Source organism: Mustela putorius, unplaced genomic scaffold (genome assembly GCF_011764305.1).
Source record: "Mustela putorius furo isolate JIRA1106 unplaced genomic scaffold, ASM1176430v1.1 tig00003853_pilon_pilon_pilon, whole genome shotgun sequence".
NCBI classification, from domain to species: domain Eukaryota; kingdom Metazoa; phylum Chordata; class Mammalia; order Carnivora; family Mustelidae; genus Mustela; species Mustela putorius.
The window spans coordinates 64,014,647-64,037,014 of record NW_025422005.1 but is presented as its reverse complement, the minus strand read 5'-3'; the positions used below and the strand labels follow the sequence as shown (position 1 = coordinate 64,037,014).

General features: G+C 34.9%; 1 protein-coding gene across 1 annotated transcript in view; it reads left to right on the top strand.

The window, feature by feature from the left end:
- Positions 1 to 22,368, top strand: part of PIGK (phosphatidylinositol glycan anchor biosynthesis class K) — a 125,447-nt gene that overhangs the window by 71,850 nt on the left and 31,229 nt on the right. Inside the window, exon 10 of the mRNA XM_004758167.3 lies at positions 6,408 to 6,492. Coding sequence (XP_004758224.1) covers positions 6,408 to 6,492 — 85 coding nt within the window. The remainder of the gene's footprint in view (positions 1 to 6,407; positions 6,493 to 22,368) is intronic.

Here is a 22,368-nt window from a genome sequence, read left to right as displayed (position 1 = left end):
GGTCATACAGTCTCGGTTGCAAATGCTCTGCTGTTATAGTGCAAAAGCAGTCACAGATAATATAGTAACAGATGAATGTCTGGTTCAAATAACTATAGATGCTAATGACCAAATTTTATATGTTTCATTTGTCCTGAAATAGTTTTCTTTTTTAATTTATTTTTCAACCATTAAAATATGTAGAAACCGTTCTTAGGTTATAGCACATACAGAAACAGGTGACATCCCAAATTTGGCCCATTGACTGTAGTTTTCATGTGTTGTAGAACATCTCTTGCACATGTAGACAAAGCCTAGAAGGATGTTTATTGCAACATTATTTCTAATAATATATAATTGAAAGCAAATGTCCATTAATATTGGAATATCTAAGTAAAATGGAGCATTTTTATATTATGCCATATACCTATTAACAGGAAAAAACTAGGTTGATAATCACATTGATGTGCTTGGATTTCAAAAACAATATTAAATGAAAAAAGCAAGTGGCACAGTTTTACATAGAATATAATTTATTAATGAAACTGTAGATATTCTACATACTTTTCATGCATCACAGGTATTTATGTAATAGCAAAATAAAATGGCTAGAATAATACACATATAACTGCACTTATGTGTACCTAATGGAGTGCCTACTACAGGGTAAGTGCTCACTAATTTTGACAGGCTCCCTCTGACTACCTTCATGCTGCTATTTTATAATTATTTTTGACTCTACAAAGGTAATTGCTTATGTGTATACAAGTTAGCTGGTTTTGTGAACTTTTGGAAAGCCTGCCTACAGCTTCTACCAGACAAGAGGTTACTCCTGAAGTCCCAAACTAGAGCTTGGTTTTCAGGGGTTTTGTTAAAACTGCTTGATGGAGTTGCTCAGGAAGATACTCTTTTTTAATTGGTGTGTGCATTTTTATACCATACTGCAAGCTGCAGTAAACTAAGATGCATTTCAACAGTTGGACCATAAGTTAAGGGAGCTTAGTTCTCTTGGGAGTTAACTCTCTGGTTTTTGTACCTCAAATTATGTATCTTTCCCCCGGCTCATCTTCTTCCTTGTGCTTCTTCAAAGTAAGTGATAGTCAAGGTTATGTTTTATTATCTTTTTAGACAAGTTTTTAGTTTGATAATTATAAGATTGATGATGCTGCAAGTTTGGGAGGGGAATCTCATTTCAAGGAAGATGATACATTAGATTGTTGTCTCATGGTAAAACCAGTATTCACCAAAATAATCTTCAATGACTCTTGGGAACTTTCTGGAGTTGTAATAGCATTTTGTGTTTGTCTCTATTAACCAATACATTTGAGTTTCTTTTCTCACTTCTTTAAACTTTTAGGAATGTCGTAGGGCCAAGATTTGTCAAGTGTATTTGTACAACAATATATGTTGTCAATTGTATAAATGCTTGGGCATTTTTTAAAATACAGTTTTGGAGTGGGGCGCCTGGGTGGCTGAGTGGGTTGGGCCTCTGCCTTCGGCTCAGGTCATGGTCTCAGGATCCTGGGATCGAGCCCCGCGTCGGGCTCTCTGCTCAGCGGAGAGCCTGCTTCCTCCTCTCTCCTGCTTCCTCCTCTCTCTCTGCTTGCCTCTCTGCCTACTTGTGATCTCTCTCTCTCTGTCAAATAGATGAATAGAATGTTTGAAAAATAAATAAATAAATAAATAAATAAAATACAGTTTTGGAGTGGAAATTTTTCCATCTTTTTTGGAAAAACAGAATTGTATTAAGAAATTGATTTTGTTTCTTTATATACTTCTAGTTTCAAGTAATGACTTCGAGTTATCATATTCAAGAGACTACACAAACTTTGGCTAGCTTCCTGTTTTTGATACGTTTTGAGAATTTCTTCTTAGTGATTTTGAATTACTGTAGATGATGTGTCTTGAATTATTTATTAATCTCCTAAATTTTTAGTTTGTACTTGGCACAACACAGTGTCTCTGCTTTCTTCTTTTTTGTCGGGCGTATTTCCTATGTTTGAAAAGATGCCTTGGTGTTCTGCTCACAATAAGCTTTGTTATGTTATATACAGATAATCTAATCTCAATAGAGCAATAAAGAATAAAAATCTTGCCTGTTTCTGAATCAAAGATGTATGGACACAGTAAGTAATTTTACAGTGTATTTCAGGAGTGCTTGGATAGCACAGAAAGATTTTTGAGGGCACAGTGACAGAATTAAAGAACACAAGAGATGAGGGGTTGTAAAGACCAACTTAATAGGTGTCAGAATTTTGCCAGGAGTATTTTATTTAGTTATGCAGAGAACTTGGATAATATTTGGTTTGAGATGGTAGCATTACTGTATTGGATCCAAAACCCTTTTATAGTATAAACAAATTCCACTTACTGTGGTTTTCTACAAAAACAGTTTAAAAAAAATAGTCAAGTAAAAAAGGAATGCACAGATTTTCCACATAGAAGTTATTTAGATAGATCTTAGTGAAAGATCTTGGGAAAAGATAATAGAAAAATTACATCCTATTAGGAGGTACTCAAAATATTAAATAAAAGGAATTCTAAGATGGCTTTAAGAAAGAGAACCTTACCATATTGCAAGAGAAAAATTCCCAGTTTCCTTAGGATGGCAGATATATATATATATATATATATATATAAATATATATATATTTATATATATATATAAATATATATATATTTATATATATATATAAATATATATATATTTATATATATATATTAACATTTATAGTTTTCTCCCTTTCTGAATTACTGTAAGCATGAACTACTTGATCAGAGGCCTGGCCTCTGGATTTGGGAGATGGGGCTTAGAAAGTGTGGCTGACCTTAGGTGACAATTTGAGAAAAGCACTCATTCTGAGAGAATGGAAGATATCTTACAAGGGATGGGAATGGGGGTTCCTTTGGAGGCTTGGTGGTAAAAGAAAGAAAGAAAGAGCTGAAGAGAAGGGTCCAAAGGAAATAAGATAGTTTTTTTTAAAGATTTATGTATTTATTTATTTGACAGACAGAGACCACAAGTAGGCAGAGAGGCAGGGGAGGGGAGTGGTGGGTAGGGGGGGGAAGCAGGCTCCCTGCTGAGCAGAGAGCCGGATGCAGGGATGCAGGGCTCCATCCCAGGACCCTGAGATCATGACCTGAGCCAAAGGCAGAGGCTTAACCCACTGAGCCACCCAGGCATCCCGGAAATAAGATAAAGTTTTTAAAAAGACAAATTATTCCCACCACCACAACCACCACAAAAAGTACCATTTTTAAAGTAATCTACACTTCACTGTAGCCACAGAGGAGGGTGCTCTTGAACTGAGAAACCTAATAAGCCACCTGATCTCTCTTCTTATCACAAGGTAACTTGCGATCGCTGATTCTGGAGAAAACCAATACAAATAATCTTCAACAGAAAAAGAAGCCAGGATCTGCACAAAATTGCTATAAGAAAACAAAATTTAAATAACACCTTCTAAACATACACACACATAAGCACACACACACACACACACACAGGGGGTTAAGGAGAGAGAGAGAGTATGACAGGAAAAATAAAAACAGAAAGGAAAAGCCATAAAGTGAGAAACCTGAAACACAACACTCAAACATGCATAACTTATATTAAACAAGCAATTGCATTATGAAAGGACACTATGAATTGGAGTTCCAAAACTCACAATTGAAATGGACAAACAACAGATGTATGAAACAGGAGCTGATTGAACTCTGGAAGGAAATCGACAGAAAAAGACAAAAATCATTTCAGAAATGAAAACTAAATTACAAGGTACCCAAGGGAAGATAGATATTACCAGAAGTTCAGTAAGAGACGTAAAGAAGAGAAATGAAAAAGAGTCAAGAAAATGAAACTGAAATAAGAGAGCTGAAAGGATCAAAGAGAGAATGATAGAGAAAATTCAATATATTTAGTTGAAGAACTGAAACTAGAAAAACAAATGGAAAATGAACAGACATAACATTTAAAATAATAAACTTTTCTGAAATAAAAGGGGATCTTCGTCTCCAGTTTGAAAAGGGTCCTGTGTGCCTGGGAGAATTGATCTAGAACGACTGACTTAGCTATATCCTATGTCTGAGTATTAGAAGTTAAAAGGTTAAAAGGGCATGCAGGCCTCCAAGCCGAAACATGAAAATAAGTTTAAAATTTTAAATACATTAAAAATGAAAATAACTAAAATTGAAAGAAAATCAGCTTTGATACCACACTTCTAGCACATATAAAGTAAGAAAATGATAGGCATTTTTAAGAAATTCAAAATGAGAAATAATTGTAATTTATTATGAAAACACTACATAAGCAAAAAAACCCTAAGTCCATAGTGATAAGTGATACAAAGATTACTTGTGAATTATACTTAGAGTGGCTTTTTTAAAATGTCCTGTAGTTATTAAGAAAATTTTCAAACCTACCCTTGGTTGATGCTTGCTAATGTGTTTAGATGTAACTGTCATGATATCTGCAACTTACTTTCATATGTTTCAGAAAACAAATAAAACAACAACAACAAAAAATATAACAGTGTGTCTGGAATTTTTCATGCTAACCATTTGGCATTTTTAAAACGTCACTCAAGGGGCACCTTGGGTGTCTTAGTTAGGAATTATGCTCAGGTCTAGGGGCGCCTGGGTGGCTCAGTGGGTTAAGCCGTTGCGTTTGACTCAGGTCATGATCTCAGGGTCCTGGGATCGAGTCCCGCATCGAGTTCTCTGCTCAGCAGGGAGCTTGCTTCCTCCTCTCTCTGCCTGCCTCTCTGCCTACTTTGATCTCTGTCTGTCAAATAATAAATAAAACCTTAAAAAAAAAAAAAAGGACAAAATTTTGCCGATGATTTAAGAGCTTAAAGAACCTCTTAACTAGGTAAAAGAAAGCAGAATGGTGGTTGCCAGAGGTAAAGGTGGGGAGAAGAGAGGGTTACTGTTTAAATGGTAGTTTCAGTATTAAAAGATGAAAAAAGCTCTGGAATAGACAGTGATGATCGTTCATAATAATTACACTGGATATTAAAAATGGTTAAAATGGTAAATTTTATTTTACATATATGTTATGGGTTGAACTGTGTCCCCTCCACAAATCATATGTTGAGAGAGTACCTCAGAATATGAGTTAGAATAGGGTATGTAAAGAGGTAATTAAGGTTAAGTGAGGTCACTGGCGTAGGCCTTAATCCCATGTGATAATATCCTTATCCTCCCTGCTTGAGCAGAGAGCCCGATGTGGGGCTTGATCCCAGGACCCTGGGATCATGACCTGAGCTAAAGGCAGAGCCTTTAACCCACTGAGCCATCCAGGTGCCCCTGTCCTTGTTTATCTGCCTTTTTTATGGAGAGTTTCCACATTTCTCATCAACCCATTCCTTAATTGCAGCCCTAGAGACTTAGGCCAGTCTTGTTTGGTTAGTTTTCAAGACAAATTAAGGCTTCTGTTTTTAAAATTTGACTTTTAAATCAATAAGTTCCTGTGTAATTTACAGAAAAAGATGGGTAAAAGAGGCTTAAATATGTTTAGGTGTATTGTTTTAAAATCTAATGGTTATTTCCTACTTCAAAAAAGGGTCAATAATTTTTTAAAAACATTTTTTTTCTAATTCTCTTCATTTGGGGAGATTTTATTCTTAGACTGTGTACTGTATACTCTGTGTACTTACTGTGTACTGTATTTTCTGTATTATGCCATTGCTGCATCTCATTGTAAATGTAGATATTAAAGAAAACATTTTTCATATAACATCTCTCAGTTATTGTTGTCTTCATTTTCATATATTCATTTAGCAAACATTTATTGAGTATTATATAGTGAACATTGGTTATACAAGAAAGAATAAGACACGATTTCTATCTTCAGGGAGGTGAAAAATTTATCTAGACAGATTTAAATCATTATGTTTGAAAGAGGAGTAAATAAAGAAGGAATTGGTGGTTGGTCCCAACAGGAAACGGAATGGGGAGCATCAGAGAGGCAAGGCGCTGCAAGGCCCACTGGCAGGCAGCCAGTGGTTGGATGTGGCTGAAGCAATAGACTGGTACATAGAGAAGGAGTTGCTAGAGATGGAGGTTGAACGTGGTTGGAGCCAGGTTTTGAAGACCTTTAAATACTGTATTAAAAAGTACAGCCTATAAACAGGGAATTCTTAAATATTTTAAGGCACAGATTAAAAGACAGGATCTGAGAATATTAGATGATATTAGCTAATCTTATTCCATAGTAATTAGAGGCATTCTGAATGTACTTAGAGATATGTCATGTAAAAATTATCAATAGGTGGTTTTTCATAGATTTTGATAAATACTGATTATTTCAGAAACATTAAATATAGAATTTTTAATAGTTTTCATATCGGTCATATTTAAATATTTGCCATATTTAAAAATACTATTTACCTGAGCCGCGTGTTTTTAAATTCTTTTTTTTTTTTCAGATATGAGAAGGACTGGATGAATGAGGAACTAATGGAACCACTGAAATATGCTGAACAACTTCCTGTAGCTCAGATAATACACCAGGTTTGCTTCCCCCGTTTTATTCTTTTGAAAGAAACAAGAGTTTTGATCTTTGAAAAGTAATTGCCTTTGTTAGGTTTTTCAAAATCAATGTGGTATAGCTGAAAGGCATTCCAGGCCATCCATGCCTTTTTAGACTCCACCTATCACAGTTGGAAGTCTCAAAGTATTAAAAGTCTCAAAGTATTAAAAGGCTACTTGCTGTGCATCATGGAATTCTTACTTATATAAAACACAGGGTAAGATCAGAATTATTTTTGTTCATTACTTAACAACAAGACTTAATTTCAGAAAACTTTCATTTGAACCACTGCAGCACTTGTTAGTGACAAGGGAAAAAAGCTGAAAAATTGTCATTTCTTGTAATTTTTTTGAGTAGCTAAAATAAGAAAACAATCCTTTCCTTATTTCTTTCACCCTACCCCATTATCAACTCTTGTAAAGTGTAATTCTAAATGTCATGTGGGCAGGGTTTTTTTTTTTTTTTTTTTCATTTCCAGTTATAATGGCTCTATCATCCATTCTGCATAACTGTAATTTTAGAGAAGGCAATGTGGTAGATATTTAAACTAAGTCTAAACTAAGATTTTATATAAATTTTATATATATATATATAAAGTCCGGCTCTGCCCTGGCCAGAATCTGAGAATTTAAATGCTCTATTGACAAGAGTCATGGCCTTCAGAACTGTCAGATTTTTCAGAATCTATAGATTATAGAAAATATTAAAAGCCCTTAAATATCAGAATATGTCAGAATTTTAGGTGATTGTTAATTATTATCATGACTCTTTCCAATGTCTTTGTCAACGAAAAAGATTTTCATTTAGCGGATTTGGTTAGAAGAAGTTCTGGTTTGAGAAACAGGTTTTTACTTTAAAATGTTGGCTATATAGATCTTTTCATTGACATTGGAATTTAATATTAAATTCTATGAGAAATAACAAAAAAAAATATGACCAGAAATTTGCTGCTTTGGGAAGCCTATCTGTGTTTGATAATCAGGTCCAGTTTATATGTCAGGAATTCCCTAGTGTTGTCAGAGCTTAAATGACCTAACAGCCTGCAAATGTCACATTTAAAATTCTGTCTTCATGCCTGACTCTCAGCATAAATGAATTAAACAGCAGAGCAGGCAGCAAGTCAATATGTTCTTAACAGTAAGAGTGAGCAATGAAACAGTTTGTGGTTTGTTCGGAATAGGTAAATAGAATCTGCCCAGAGCAGTTCACCTGAAATAAAATCTGAAACAGGAAACAAGAATTAACCTTTAAGATGGTTGACCAGATGAAATGTCAGTCATATTTTTATAGCACGAATGAACCAGTAAACTATGCTTTATTTAACAGCTGCATTTCGCTATTATACACTGTGTGAATTCAGAGATGAAAATTTTTGACCCTGGTAAAAATTTATGTTATGATATTTTTGGCAATATAAGAAGCCATATTAACTTTAACAGTGAATTATAACATTATAATGAAAATTATATATTATGTGAAATTATAAAATTTCTATTTTTAAGAAATTTGCAGGATAAGGATTTATTTCCTTTTATTTTTATTGAATAAAATTAATTCTCTTTTCAAGGGGTAATCAGGAAAGGGAATTGTAAACCAGGCTCTTATTTATTCTTCTTGTTACTTCCTTTTCCTGACAGTACTACAATTTGGGGAATGTTATTATCATCTGTCCAAGTGGTCTCTAAGAAATATAGGAGTTAAGTTGCTAGAAGTTCACTTTTTTTTTTTTTTTAAGATTTATTTAATTTGTTTGACAGAGATCACAAGTAGGCAGAGAGGCAGGCAGAGAGAGAGAGGGAGGAAGCGGGCTTCCCGCTGAGTAGAGAGCCGGATGCAGGGCTCGATCCCAGGACCCTGAGATCATGACCTGAGCCGAAGGCAGGGCTTAACCCACTGAGCCACCCAGGCGCCCCTAGAAGTTCACTTTTAAGTGAATCATTTGAAAGCAGTCTTTTCCTCTAAGAAAATAGTAGTACATGTGCTAATTAAAATTAGTTCAGCCAATCCCTCAAAAACTTTTTAATTTATACTATATCCAAATTATAGCATAATTGTCATATATATGTAATTTCTACTTGTTGCCGTTTCTATACTGTAAGTAACTATTTTTCTCTACTCTTGATTCATGCTGACTTTGGAGCATGTATCATTTCTATTTGAAATAACATTATTTATTCATATGTCTTTCATCTCTTGTTTGATTGTCTTTCTGGACATTCTTGATTTCTTGTTATTCCTTTCAGCATCTTACCTTGTGCCACATATGCATATACCCGAATGTATGGATATGTATTTTTAATGGTACACTGAGAGTCCGCAGCAACTCTTTTCCCTACTACACAGACATCAGAACCCAGACCCTCTCACTAGTAGCACAGTTGAGAAGCTGCAAGAGAAGAGAATCAGAGACTGTAACATGAGGAATAACTTGAGAAATGGAAGAGAGAAGAATAGGTCTCTAATTTCTTATATATGTTACTTAAATAGCATTTTACAGTCAGGAGCTAAGCAAGATTCTCATGTTGCCATTTTATACTGCCAAACTATTTGCCATTTTTAGGGGTCCTTGCAATACGGTTAGGTAACAGGAGAGACTTAAGTTATAAACAATAGAATTAATAAAAGAATCTGGTAAGATAGCTAGATATAAGATAAATAAAACTGAAAGTTTCTCTGTATTTGCAGTAAGCACACAGATGGAAATGGGGAATTTTTTCTTTCACAACAATGACAAGAACTATGAAATACTTAGGAGTAAATTTAACAAGTAAACCATATGACTTATGTAATAAGAATTACAGAAACATACTATGTCTCATAAATAGACATACTAAATACTTGATGGGCAGCAGGGAACTTAGTATCATAAAAGTATAATTTCTTCCAAATCAGCAATTCTAATTAGAGTAGAAGCAAAAAAATCTTGTTAATGGTAGGAAAAAATTGACCACGTAGTTCATATGGAAGAAGAAATATCCAGTAGTAGCTAAAAAGGGAGATGCACCTGCTTTACCATGCATCGGAACACAGCCACTAGAATTAGATACATATGAGCAAAGGAACAGACATATTTGTCTATTGGTACAAAGGAATGGACAAATGGATTAATGGAATATAATGGAAGAATGGATTTCAGATTTTATTTCTTATAATTCACAATAAGAAATACATTTTACATGCATTATGATCTTTGATCTATGTGTTTATATGTTTGTGTTAAAAAAACAGAAATCAAGGGGTGCCTGGGTGGCTCAGTCAGGTTGAGCATCCAACTTCTGGTTTGGCTCAGATCATGATCTCAGGGTCAAGAGATCACCCCGTGTTGGGTTCTGTACTCTGCTTGGAGTCTACTTGAAATTCTTTCCCTCACTCCCTCCCTAAGGCCGTGTCACCACACGTGAGAATAAGAAATAAATAAATAAATGAGATCTTAAAAAAAAAAGTTTCATGAAAGACTTACCCATGTTATATATGATATGTACTGTTTTTTTCCTTTATTTTATATTTTTTTAAATGCCCAAATAAAGCCTACTGAATTGATTTTAAAAGCAACAAGTAGTACTGACCTAGGCTTGAAAAACATGAGAATAGAGAATCCAGAGAAAAAATTCATTATATTAGATCACTTAATATATGAATAAGGTGATATATCATTTCAGTAGAAAAATGGTTAAGTTTTTATTTCATTCTGTATATGATACAGATTTTCCGTAAAGACTTAAAGTAAAATAAATAAAAATTTTTGAAGAAAATTTCAGTAGCTGCATTTATAATCTGGAAGTAAGATAGAACGTTTTAATAAACACAAAAACCCAGAAGATAAGTTTACTTCCAAAAATTGGAATATTTTATACAAAAGATACCACAACATTAAAACACTAATGTTTAATTTAAATCAAGACAAAATATTTATGAAGAAGTTAATTAGTTAATTAGTTAATAGTTAATTAGTTAATATCTAAAATATACACAGAACTCTTGGAAGTTTATAAGGAGCAAAAAAAGTAACTCAGAAAAAAAAAGACCAAAGAGATGAAAAGCAGCTAAAGAAAAACAAACCTAAATTACCAATGAATGAAAGAAAAGAGTCTCAAACTCAGTAAGGGAGTACACATTATAAGTAAGTGCACATTATAATGGTGAAACTATTTTATGCCCTTCAAACTGGCAAAAATTAAAATTACACTTTGGAAGACAGTCTGGCAGTTCCTTAAAGGGTTTAAACATAGAGTTACCATATGACCTACTGATTCCACCTAGGTTTATAAAAACACACATCCACTTAAGAACTTGTACATGAATGATCATAGCAACATTATTTATAATGGCCAATAATTGGAAACAACCCAAATGTTCAACTGATAAATGGATAAATAAAACACAGTGTACCCATACAGAGGAATATTATTTAATGATAAAAGGAAATGAAGTACTGATACGTGCTACAATGTGGATGAACCTTGAAAATGTGAAGTAAATGAAGCCAGTCCCAGAACACCACATATTGTATGGTTCCATTTGTACAAAATATCAAGAATAGGCAAATCTATACAAAGAGAAAGTAGATTAGTGGTTGCCTTGCACTGGAAGAAGGTGGAGAAATGGGGATTGACTTCTGAATGAGTACGGGGTTTCTTTTCATGAAGTTACAAAGATGTACTAAACTTACTGGTGATCATTGCATAGTTCTGTGAATATACTAACACTATTGAATTGTACACTTTAAAAGGATGAATTTTATAGTATCTGAATTATATCTCAAAGATATTTTAAAAATTAAAATCATCAATTTTTGGCAGAGATGCTAGGAAAAAGGTACATGTATGTCTTGTTGCTAGGTATCTGAATAATTTCTTCCTTTTTAGAAAGTCATCTTTAACATTGCTTCACATTTAATATATTCCATACACCCTTCAACCTAATGGTTTCACTCATGAGAATCTAGCCTGTACTGCTAGTAGATGAATTAAAGTACAAATATACAAGAATCTCAGTACAGTAATATTTATAGCAGCCTTACTTGTGGCCACAGCATATTGGAAACAATGTGAATGTTCCTTAGCGTAGTTGATACAGTTGTATGGGATTTTTAGAAGTCACAATTTGGTAGAGCAAATACATATATTTTTATATTTTCTTATAAATGGGGATGACTTTCTTATCAACTAACCTTTTTCCTTTCTTTCCTCTTGACGAATGATAGAAAGTTTAATCTAGGCACTCAACATTCTTGATTTTCTCCCTCTTCCAATCCTTCCTGTGATGATGGAATCACAGTTTAGGTAATAAGGGGGTAGTTGATATGGCTCACAACACTGGGAGATTCAGAGTGTACCAACTGTTATATAATGTTGTTTAGGTTCGGTGTCAGTCTCTTCTGGAACTCACGGAGATGGCTGGTGTGCACAGTACATCTGTTAATACTGAATATACTACCTCTGCGCATGGTTGCAGGGCTCTAGCAATGTTAGAGGACGAAATCAAGATTGACAAAGGCAAAGACCAGCTCCTTATTTGGTGTCATTCCTCCTCTGTCTTTTTTTTTTTTTTTTAAGATTTTATTTATTTATTTGACAGACAAAGATCACAAGTAGGCAGAGAGGCAAGCAGAGAGAAAGAGAGAGGAGGAAGCGGGCTCCCTGCTGAGCAGAGAGCCCGATGTGGGGCTCGATCCCAGGACCCTGAGATCATGAGATCATGACCTGAGGCTTAATCCACTGAGCCACCCAGGTGCCCCCCTCCTCTGTCTTTTTTATCCTTCTTGCTGACTTTCTCACTTTTCTTTCTTGCCCCTTTCCCCCATATTTCTTTCTCTTTGAGTCCTGTAAGCTAAAGTTATATAAATTCTTCCCAAATGTTTGTGAATTTTTCTAGTATTTTCACTGGGAAGTACATTTAAATGCAGCGTCTGACACATAGTAGACATTGGACAAGTATGGTAACTATTGATTGTTGAACTTTAGGATCTTTGACAAGCAAGAAGCTAAGAGAGTTAAGGGATCTCCAAAGGTCACTAAGAGCTTGTTGACAAACCTATTTCTGATTTTCAGGTTCCTTTCATAGCCAACAATGGTAGTATTACTCAAGCATTTTTGAGTACATATGCAAATTGTAGGATTTGTTATATTAACAATTTAGGCAATCTAGTGCCCTATTATGAAATTTAAAAAGTACAAATCTTAGAAAAGTATACATTTCATTTACTGATACAAGGGACATTACTATATAGGAAATTACAGCTAATCATTTTAAGGATTTATGAAGTTTGTTAGGACTTAAAATACTATGAAGAAATAGAAAAACCATACAAAGAAAGTAGTTTGGCTAACCTTGCATGCTTCTATTGATAATTTCTCTTTAAAAAAGTGATTATTTGGGGAGCCTGGGTGGCTCAGTCGGTTCAGCATCTGTTTTTGGCTCAGGTCATGATCTCAGGGTCCTGGGACAGAGTCTTGAATTGGGCTGCCTGCTCCCTGTTTCTCCCTCTCCCTTTTCCTCTCTGCCCTGCTCAGTCTCTCTCTCTCTCTCTCTCTCTTTTTTTTTTTTTTACTCTGTTTTTCTCAGTCTCTTTCAAATAAATAAATAAAATCTTAAAAGAAATAAAGGTGATTATTTTTTCTCTTAATCTGCTTACTAGGAAAGCTGGTATGGAACTATGTTACTAAAACAAATACAGAAGGAAGTGGATTATTTTTCCATAGAAATGATTTTATATTTATATCACAGAATTTAATTTTAAAATTAAGCCACTTTAAACATGGCTTAAATTTAAGATTAAGGTTTGAAGTATGTGACTCTACTATGGTACTTTTATGGAAAGTTGGTATTTTTTCTTTGTAAAAAGAGTCGCATCTAGACATGTCAAAACATTTTCTTTTTTTTTAAGATTTTATTTATTTATTTCACAGACAGAGATCACAAGTAGGCGGGGCGGGGGGGGGAGCAGGCTCCTCACTGAGCAGAGGGCCTGATGCGGGGCTCCATCCCAGGACCCTGAGATCATGACCCGAGCCAAAGGCAGATGCCTTAACCCACTGAGCCACCCAGGTGCCCCAGAACATTTTCTTTAAGAATTAAAAGTAGGTTCATTTCATATCACTTTAATTTGTAAACATAAGTTGATTAGCATCATGTGGAGTTTATTGAGTAATAAAATAATAACAAGTAGAGATTTAAAAAACAGACACAAATTTTTTTCATAGGAGAAATTTGTTTATAGTTAGGAATGTATATTAGAATAGTCTCAAATACAGATGTTACTTAAGTTTTCTTTGATGTGAAATTTTTTAGAAATGTACTGAAAAATGAAAAGGTCAGTAATGAATGAATATGTGTAGTTATAACACTTTTTTAAAAAGTCTCATCTAGTTAGGCATGTATTTTATTTTTTAAAGCTTTGTGTGAAGAATCAATTTTAATTAGCCCTGGCAGATATTAAAATATCTAGGCCTGGAGGTGCCTGGGTGGCTCTGTTGGTTAAGCATCCAACTCTTGATTTCAGCTCAGGTCGTAAGCTCAGGGTCATGAGATCCAGCCCTGTGTTGTGCTCCATGCTGGGTCTGGAGCCTCTTGAGGTTCTCTCTTTCCCTCTGACCTGCCCCTTGCACTAAATGAATGAATGAATGAATGAATGAATGAATAAAATATCTAGGTCTGTGCTGTTTAGTTTTACAAAATGACACTAATACAAAAATGTAAGTAAGTCTTATGTGCAGAATTCATAGATCATCTTTCTATCCTAGAAACCTCAGGATATGTGTGGATTATACAAATGATGAAAGTCATATCACAGATCAGTGGGAAATTAAAGAACTATTTAATAAATAATGCTAGGACAATTCATTAAGCATTTTGGGGGGGAGGACTAGATTCTTTATAACACATGGAAAAAGTAAATTCTAATTGGATTATAGATCAATAAAAATGGAAAATATCAAATTCATGAGAAAGCATATTGGTAAATATTTGTAGATAAGGACTTTCTAGGCATGGAAAAACTATAAAGGAAAATTGACGTATTTGAATTTCCAAACTGTAAAAATAATGTACATTAAAATGAAAAGGCAGATATCAAGGTGGAAAAATACTTTCCTCAGAGAATTAACATCTTTAAATATCACTTTTACAAAATGATAATGAAAAAAACCCAACACTCTAATAGGAAAGGAGCAAAGAACTTATACAGATATACCTCAGAATTTGAAATAAAAATGGCTAGTAAACTGATGAAAACATGTTAATATTCATTAATAATCTAAGAACTGTTCATTTCAACCATAAGTACTACTTTAAAAAATCTCTTAGGTTAGCAAAGACGTGTATAGTGGTAATACTCAGTAATGACAAAGCAATCACACTACTGTAGAGGAGTGTACGTTGGCACAAATCAAGGACAACATAGTAATTTGTATGAACATTTGTAAATATGTTTATGAGCTATGTTTATATAACATGGCCAGCTGAATATAAATGTTTATTCTCCTTCCTGAAAAACTCTACTAAAGTGACAGTAAAAAAGTCATAAAAAATATATAAACTCCAAAAGACAAAGAAAATGTTAGAGGAGAGAAGAGCAGATAAGAGGCAGTAAAAATTGGAAGAAGAAATGTAGTTGAATAAATGATAACCAACTTAGCAGAGTGAAAACCTGAGCCCTAACTTCCATCATGGGGGAGAACTGTAAAAGCAAGGCAGTTTGTACTGTAGAACCCTGGAAAGGCACACACCAGATTGGGTGCAAAAAGGAACTCCCAATGACCTCTTCCTATTTAGTTCTTAGAACACTAACATCTAGGCTTATATGCTATCAGGTAGAAGGTTGGAGAATTCCTTCCTGAATATATTAGTCTAGTAGAAAAATAATTTACATTTTAACATTTGCAGGACCCCAGTTTAATACCCAAGTCCCACTGCTTTATCTCACTGGTAGGCCCAGTGGTTGATAAGTGCTGCTAATGCAAGATTGATGTTTTATCTTTTCATTCTAACTTTGAATATACAACTAAGAATCAGCAGATTGTTGAAGAATGTCCTTATTTTGAAAGGCAAAGATTGAAATAAGCAAATGGGACAGAAGAAGATTTAATAATACTATCACCACCTTAGAAGGAAATGAAAAGCTGTTTTAATTATGAAATAGAATGCTTACTCAGAAAATGAGGAAGAGCTCTTGGAAATTAAAACTCTGAGAGTAAAAATAATTTCACTAGAAAGTTTTGGGAGCAAAATTGAGGAAACCTCTCAAAAGGTAAGAAAAAGGCAAAAGGGAAATTGGAGAAAAAGTATAAGAAAATTGGAGGAATAGCTCTTGGTAGATAGTTCTATATGAGTCTCACATTTCTATACATCTTGTGAGCAGAGACACTGATAGGCTTTTGTTCCGTATTCTCTTGTCAAAGGTGTTTGTATAGTGAACATACTTGGGAAAAGAGTTAGTGACTCTCTCAGGAGCAAAGGACAGATTTGTTTGCTCTGCAGTATGATAAAGATAGTATTTCCCTCTAGGGTAAAAATTGTACAGATTTGTTGCATCATCTTATAAAAAAGCTTAGGATTTTCTGATCTGGGGATTTCCTATTCTGTTACATAAATTTATTACTTGCACAGATAGTATCTGCCTAGGCCTGCCCCTGCATTGTCCCCACGGGACTTGGGAAGCAAAGAGAACTGGCACAAACATGAAGAAGCTCATGCTGCCTTGACTAATAAAGTCCCTTGTCTCTGACCCAGGAGTCTCATGTCTTCTGCCTATATCCATAAAACATTCCAGGCTAACCTCTTACCCTAGAGTAGGGTAAAATTTCACACCTTTTACAGTTTGAGACAATAACTAGTGATGTCCAACATCTGACTAATATAAGTACTAGAAAAAGGGGACAGAAAAAATGGAGGGGAGGATATATTTAAGAAATAATCAAGAAAACTGTTCCAGAACTCAGTGGCTTACTGAGTACTATGAAACAAATAGACCTCATACCAAGGAACATCATTTTGAAATTTTAAAACAATAAAAAGTAAGAAGGATATTCTGAAAACTTCCAGAAAGGGAGAGACAAAAGAAAAAAATGGCCACAATTTAAAAACAAAACAAAACAAGAATCAGTGTCACAACACTTAAAATGAGAAAGCAGTGGAATGATGTCTTCAAATAATGTGAGAAAATATTTTCAATTTAAGATTCTATTCATTGCTCAATTATACTTCACATATGGTATAGAAAGGTATTCAAAGTTGCTAAACAATTTTTTCCTCCTTTCTTAAGAAGTTACTGGGTGGTTTATTCAATGAACAAATAAACCAAAAAACCTGAAAACATAGATAAAAGACACAAGAGATTGATCCATCACCATGAGATGCCAGTGAGACTCCCAGATTGATGGTGAAGGAGGTTTCAGGTGACAGCCATATAGAATAGAAGCTGTATTCTTTAAATACAGACTATTCAATTATATGTCAGTAAAACTTTGGTGGAGGGTGGGAAGAGTATGAACTGGAGCAGGATCATGGACTTCTCCAAGATGATTGTTCCTGGGACCAGTGGAGTGATGACGTTATCTGATGTGTTTAACCACACTAAGAGAAGGTTTAGTAATATCTTAAGAGTAGATTTAGTAATAGCTACATAGAAAAGCCAACAAGGAGTTGAGGTAACTATTAATTTATGGGGAAAAAAGTTGTGTAAGAAAAGATGTAAAATCAGAGTGTATTTTGTGGCTCAACTCAAACAATAGTTATATGGTTACAATAATGAAACGATTGTTTTACCAAAAATTTTAACATAAATAAATAGAGAAGATAGGGAAAGGAGAACTGGTTGGGGGAAGGAAGGAATAGGGAGCATGATCATGTCAAGGAACAAATTTATCATGCATCAGAAATCAGTAGATAGTGTCTTAAGATCACAAAATAAGTCAAATAATGGTATAAGCCTATAATCTAGAAATACTGAAGTTAAATACCAGAAGAAACAGATAACTGAGATGGTTAACTCAAGACAGGAGAATTGGAAATGAAGTAGTAATGGAACTATTATTTTTTGTTATGAAGTTCATGTTACTAGTTAGCTTCTAAAACAATGTTCAAGCAATACTTTAATAAATATAAAAATTTGCTTAAAATAAAAATTAATGAAAAATGATAAAGAAAAACCCTTTGTTGTTTCTTTGAAAAGATAAAATTGATAACACACTTAGCCAGTCTGAAAATAGAAAAAAACTACCAAAATCAAGAATTAAGAGGGAGCATCACTACAACCCTTTTAGAAACCAATGAATTTTAAGCAAATTTTATGAAGATCTATATCCCAACAAATTAGATGACTTAGGTAAAGTGGACAGATTCCTGGAAAAATACAAATATTAAAAGTGACTCAAAAATAAACAGAAAAGCTAAATAGACCTTTATCAAGTCAAGCAGTAAATTTGTAAATTAAAGTCTTAGCACAGAGAGAAGTCTAGACAGTGATGGCATAAGTGGTGAATTCTATCAGATATTTAAGTAAAAAATAATACACAATCTCAGGAAGTTGAGAAGGAGGGAATCCTTCCCAACTTATTTTATGAGGTCACAATACCATGATATTAAAGACATCAGAAGAGAAGAAAACCACAGATCAATATCCCTTATGAACACAGACACAAAAAGTATTAGCATAGGAACAAGAGACAACTTGTATAAGATCACACAGCTAGTCTGTGGTAAAGCCAAGAGTTGAACATGGACATTCTAGCACCAGAGTTTGTATTCTTATACATTTGACTACATTATGCTATGAAAGCAATGAAGATATGCTGTGAATTCAGTAAATACTGACTGAATTTAAACCTCCAATAAGTCTGTCTGTTTTTGGTCCTGACGATTATTGTCCCCATTTGTGAAATTTATCTTACTATCTCAGCCTGTTTCTTTATTAGACAAGCATATTTAAACATTTTGATTAGAGACCTTTCATTAGATGCTTTCCTGGGATTTAAGATATGGGAGAAGTTCAATTCTGGGACTCAATAGCATGAAACAGTTTTATCTTCATTAATTCCAGACCCTCCACTAAGGCAAAAACCTCAACTTACTCAAATGTTATACATGATATAACAGAAATATTTGACTTAACAGAGATATTATCCACTTTCCTCCCCACCGTGTTCTTATCCATATTCCAAGCTTTCTCTGAATCCCCCTATTTCAATTATAAAGCTCCTTACAGTCCTTTAATATTTTTTAAGATTAGTGGATTACAAGACCTCTATTTTTTAATGCATCTCTGCACAGAGTAATGATGATGATGCAGTTTAACCTTCCTGTTCTCTTTCATTCAGACAAGCTGCTCATAAAAATTACTGTAGAGCCCTGTATCCATTAAAGAGGTATGCTTACTAGAGAGAGGTACTGGAGAGTGGCCTGTCAGGCCCTATTTTAAAACCAGATTATCTTGCAAATTGTTTCATCTGTGCTTTCTTGATTCCTTTTTTTTTTTTTTAAAGATTTTATTTATTTATTTGACAGACAGAGATCACAAGTAGGCAGAGAGGCAGGCAGAGAGAGAAAGGAAGAAGCAGGCTCCCTGCCAAGCAGAGAGCCCTATGCGGGGCTTGATCCCAGAACCCTGAGATCATGGCCTGAGCCGAAGGCAGAGGCTTTAACCCACTGAGCCACCCAGGTGCCCCTCTTGATTCCTTTTTAATCCTAGATAAGTTTTTTCCAGTATAACTAGTCTGTATAGTGCCCTGGTATATCCATTGTTTTTCTTTGGGGGTACTCTTGGTATCTGAGTGAACAATTCTTTCACAGTGCAGGACTCATCTGGGCATTACAGAGTATTTGGTATTCCTGGTGCCATTAGCACTTCTCAGTCAATTATGTTACCAAACAACGCTCTCACCTTTTCTGAACTCCTTCCCTCCAGAAGGGTGAGACCTCAGCTTGAGGACCACTCCAGGTAATGATTTGCAATATATGTCCATAGATCATTTTATTTGTCTAATCCAGTCTCTTAATCTTATAGTTATGATATTTAAATATATGTATAATTAGAATCTCTGCTCACTTATCTAAATTCTGAGGTGTTGTCTTAGACTCTGTAATTCTAACTACTATCACTATAAGAAATGGATTCGGATCATTTTTCTGTTCTGTCCTTGTTTATGATAACTCTTCATCTTGTTTTACTGTAGCTATTTCCTATTCCAGTAATACCTACCTCATTATAGCTAAACTTTACCAAAGGTTGACTGAAATGTCTATCAAGTAGAAAATCTGACACCTTCTTAGAAATGTGCCTACTGAATTATCGATACCTGGAAACTCATCAAAAGGTTGCTGAATCCATATCACTCTCCCTGCCTAGGGACTGACTAAGATTGCTTTCATAGAGCCTTCCCTAATGATTGCAAATTTAAAACGGAAGTCTAATGGAAAATAATATACTGTTCATTTATTTTCATTCAAATTATAAGGCAAGTAATAAAAATTAAACTACTTGAAGGTCATGTGCTGTTCTTTTAATATCAAGTGGGATATGATTTTAAATTTATATAAATTAACCTTTGCTTTCATATTATAACTTATGAGAGTCACTTCCAAAATGTCACTTTTCAAGGGAGAAATGAAATGGTAAAGCTGTTTGAAAATAGTGATCAATATTTCAATACTGATAATTCATCAACTTTATATAAGTTTGAAAAATTTGGTTCGTCTATAAATTTGTCACCATAGTTTCTGATATATTAAATTTCTGTATTAGAAATGAAAAATGTGACAGGCGCCTGGTTGGCTCGGTTGGAGGAGCATGCAACTCTTGATCTCAGGGTCATGAGTTCAAGCCCTACATTAGGCATAGTGATCACTTAAATTTATTTTTTATTTTTTAAAAAAGATTTTATTTATTTATTTGACAGACAGATCACAAGTAGGCAGAGAGAGAGGAGGAAGCAGGCTCCCTGCTGAGCAGAGAGCCCGATGTGGGGCTCGATCCTAGGACGCTAGGATCATGACCTGAGCTGAAGGCAGAGGCTTTAACCCACTGAGCCACCCAGGTGCCCTCTAATAAAAATTTTAAAGAAAAAGTCTTTCCTGCAACTTCCTGTTTTCACCTCACTGCTAGAAGATCTTGGGAGACAACTTGGATCTTGTCTTCCTTGGCCAGTTGCAGCACCGTTGTTAAGCAGGGCTTGGTCAGGCTGCTGGTTTAAAGGAAGGAGCCAAGCTCCCATTCTGATTTCCTCTCATTTAAAGTTAATGTTGGCCATAAGTCACGTCTGACTAGAGTCTTACTGAGGAGACTTATTTGGCCTTTATCTCTTTGTTTTCTTTTTTTTTTTTCTTTTTTTTTTTTTTTTTTAAAGATTTTATTTATTTACTTGACAGAGAGAAATCACAAGTAGGCAGAGAGGCAGGCAGAGAGAGAGAGAGAGAGGAGGAAGCAGGCTCCCTGCTGAGCAGAGAGCCCGATGCGGGACTCGATCCCAGGACCCTGAGATCATGACCTGAGCCGAAGGCAGCGGCTTAACCACTGAGCCACCCAGGCGCCCATCTCTTTGTTTTCTGATTCCTTATAAAATGGGAGATAAAAAGGCAAAGCGTAGCTTCGACCATTGGGAACTACAGAGTGCACTGGCTTGTCTCTAACACTCTGTTAGGTGCTATGAGAATATTCTCTTCTTACGAGTTACTCTCAGCAAAAAGGAAAATCAGGTTAATTATTAGAACAACACCTGCTATATGTGTGTTCCTGTGTTTTCCAGGGAGAAAAACATTGACCAGGGGAGTCATCCTTTGTCCCTCCCTCCCACCATCTTTCTTGAAAAAGGATGTATACTCATAAATTGCTGATGGGACTAAGTTAAAACAGTCTTTCTGAAAACTAGTTTGTTAGTGAGTGTGTATTTGTAAATAATAATTTTTATGATTTTATTCCAGAAGAAGGAATTAGATTAGGACAGGAAGATTTAAGTTTAAAACTGTTAACAGTTTGTTATAGCATTTCTTAGGAAACAGTGTAATGTAATAAAGTTAACTGGAACTGAATCCAAGTTTCACCATTTAATAACTGTCCCATCTTGAGCAAGTCTCTTTCTCAGTGTGTGTGAGCACATGGAAGTGGGGGAGAGCGGTAAGAGGATGGGGGAGAAGCTGAGCATGGAGCCTGACAAGGGGCTGGATCTCATGACTATGAGATCATGACCTGAGTTGAAATCAAGAGTCAGACACTTAAACAGCTGAGCCACCGAGATACCCCTTGGGCAAGTCTTTTAATTATTCTCTCTCTCGCTCTCTTTTTTCTTTTTTTTCATGCAGATAGTTTTTAAAAATTTTTTTTATTAAATTTAAATTTTTTTTAATAAATGTACAATGTATTTTTATCCCCAGGGGTACAGGTCTGTGAATCACCAGGTTTACACATTTCACAGCACTACGCTCCCCAATGTCCATATCCCCACCACCCTCTCCCAACCCCCTACCCCCCAGCAACACTCAGTCCGTTTTTTGAGATTGGGTCTTTTATGGTTTGTCTCCCTCCCAATCCCATCTTCTTTCATTTTTTTCTTTTCTAACCCCCCAAACCCCCCATGTTGCATCTCTACTTCCTCATATCAGGTAGATCATATGATGGTTGTCTTTCTCCGATTGACTTATTTCGCTAAGCATAATACCCTCTAGTTCCTTCCCTGTCATCGCAAATGACAAGATTTCATTTCTTTTGATGACTGTATAGTATTCCATTGTATATATATACCACATCTTCTTTATCCATTCATCTGTTGATGGACATCTAGATTCTTTCCATAGTTTGCCTATTGTGGACATTGCTGCTATAAACATTCGGGTGCACGTGCCCCTTTGGAACACCGCGTTTGTATCTT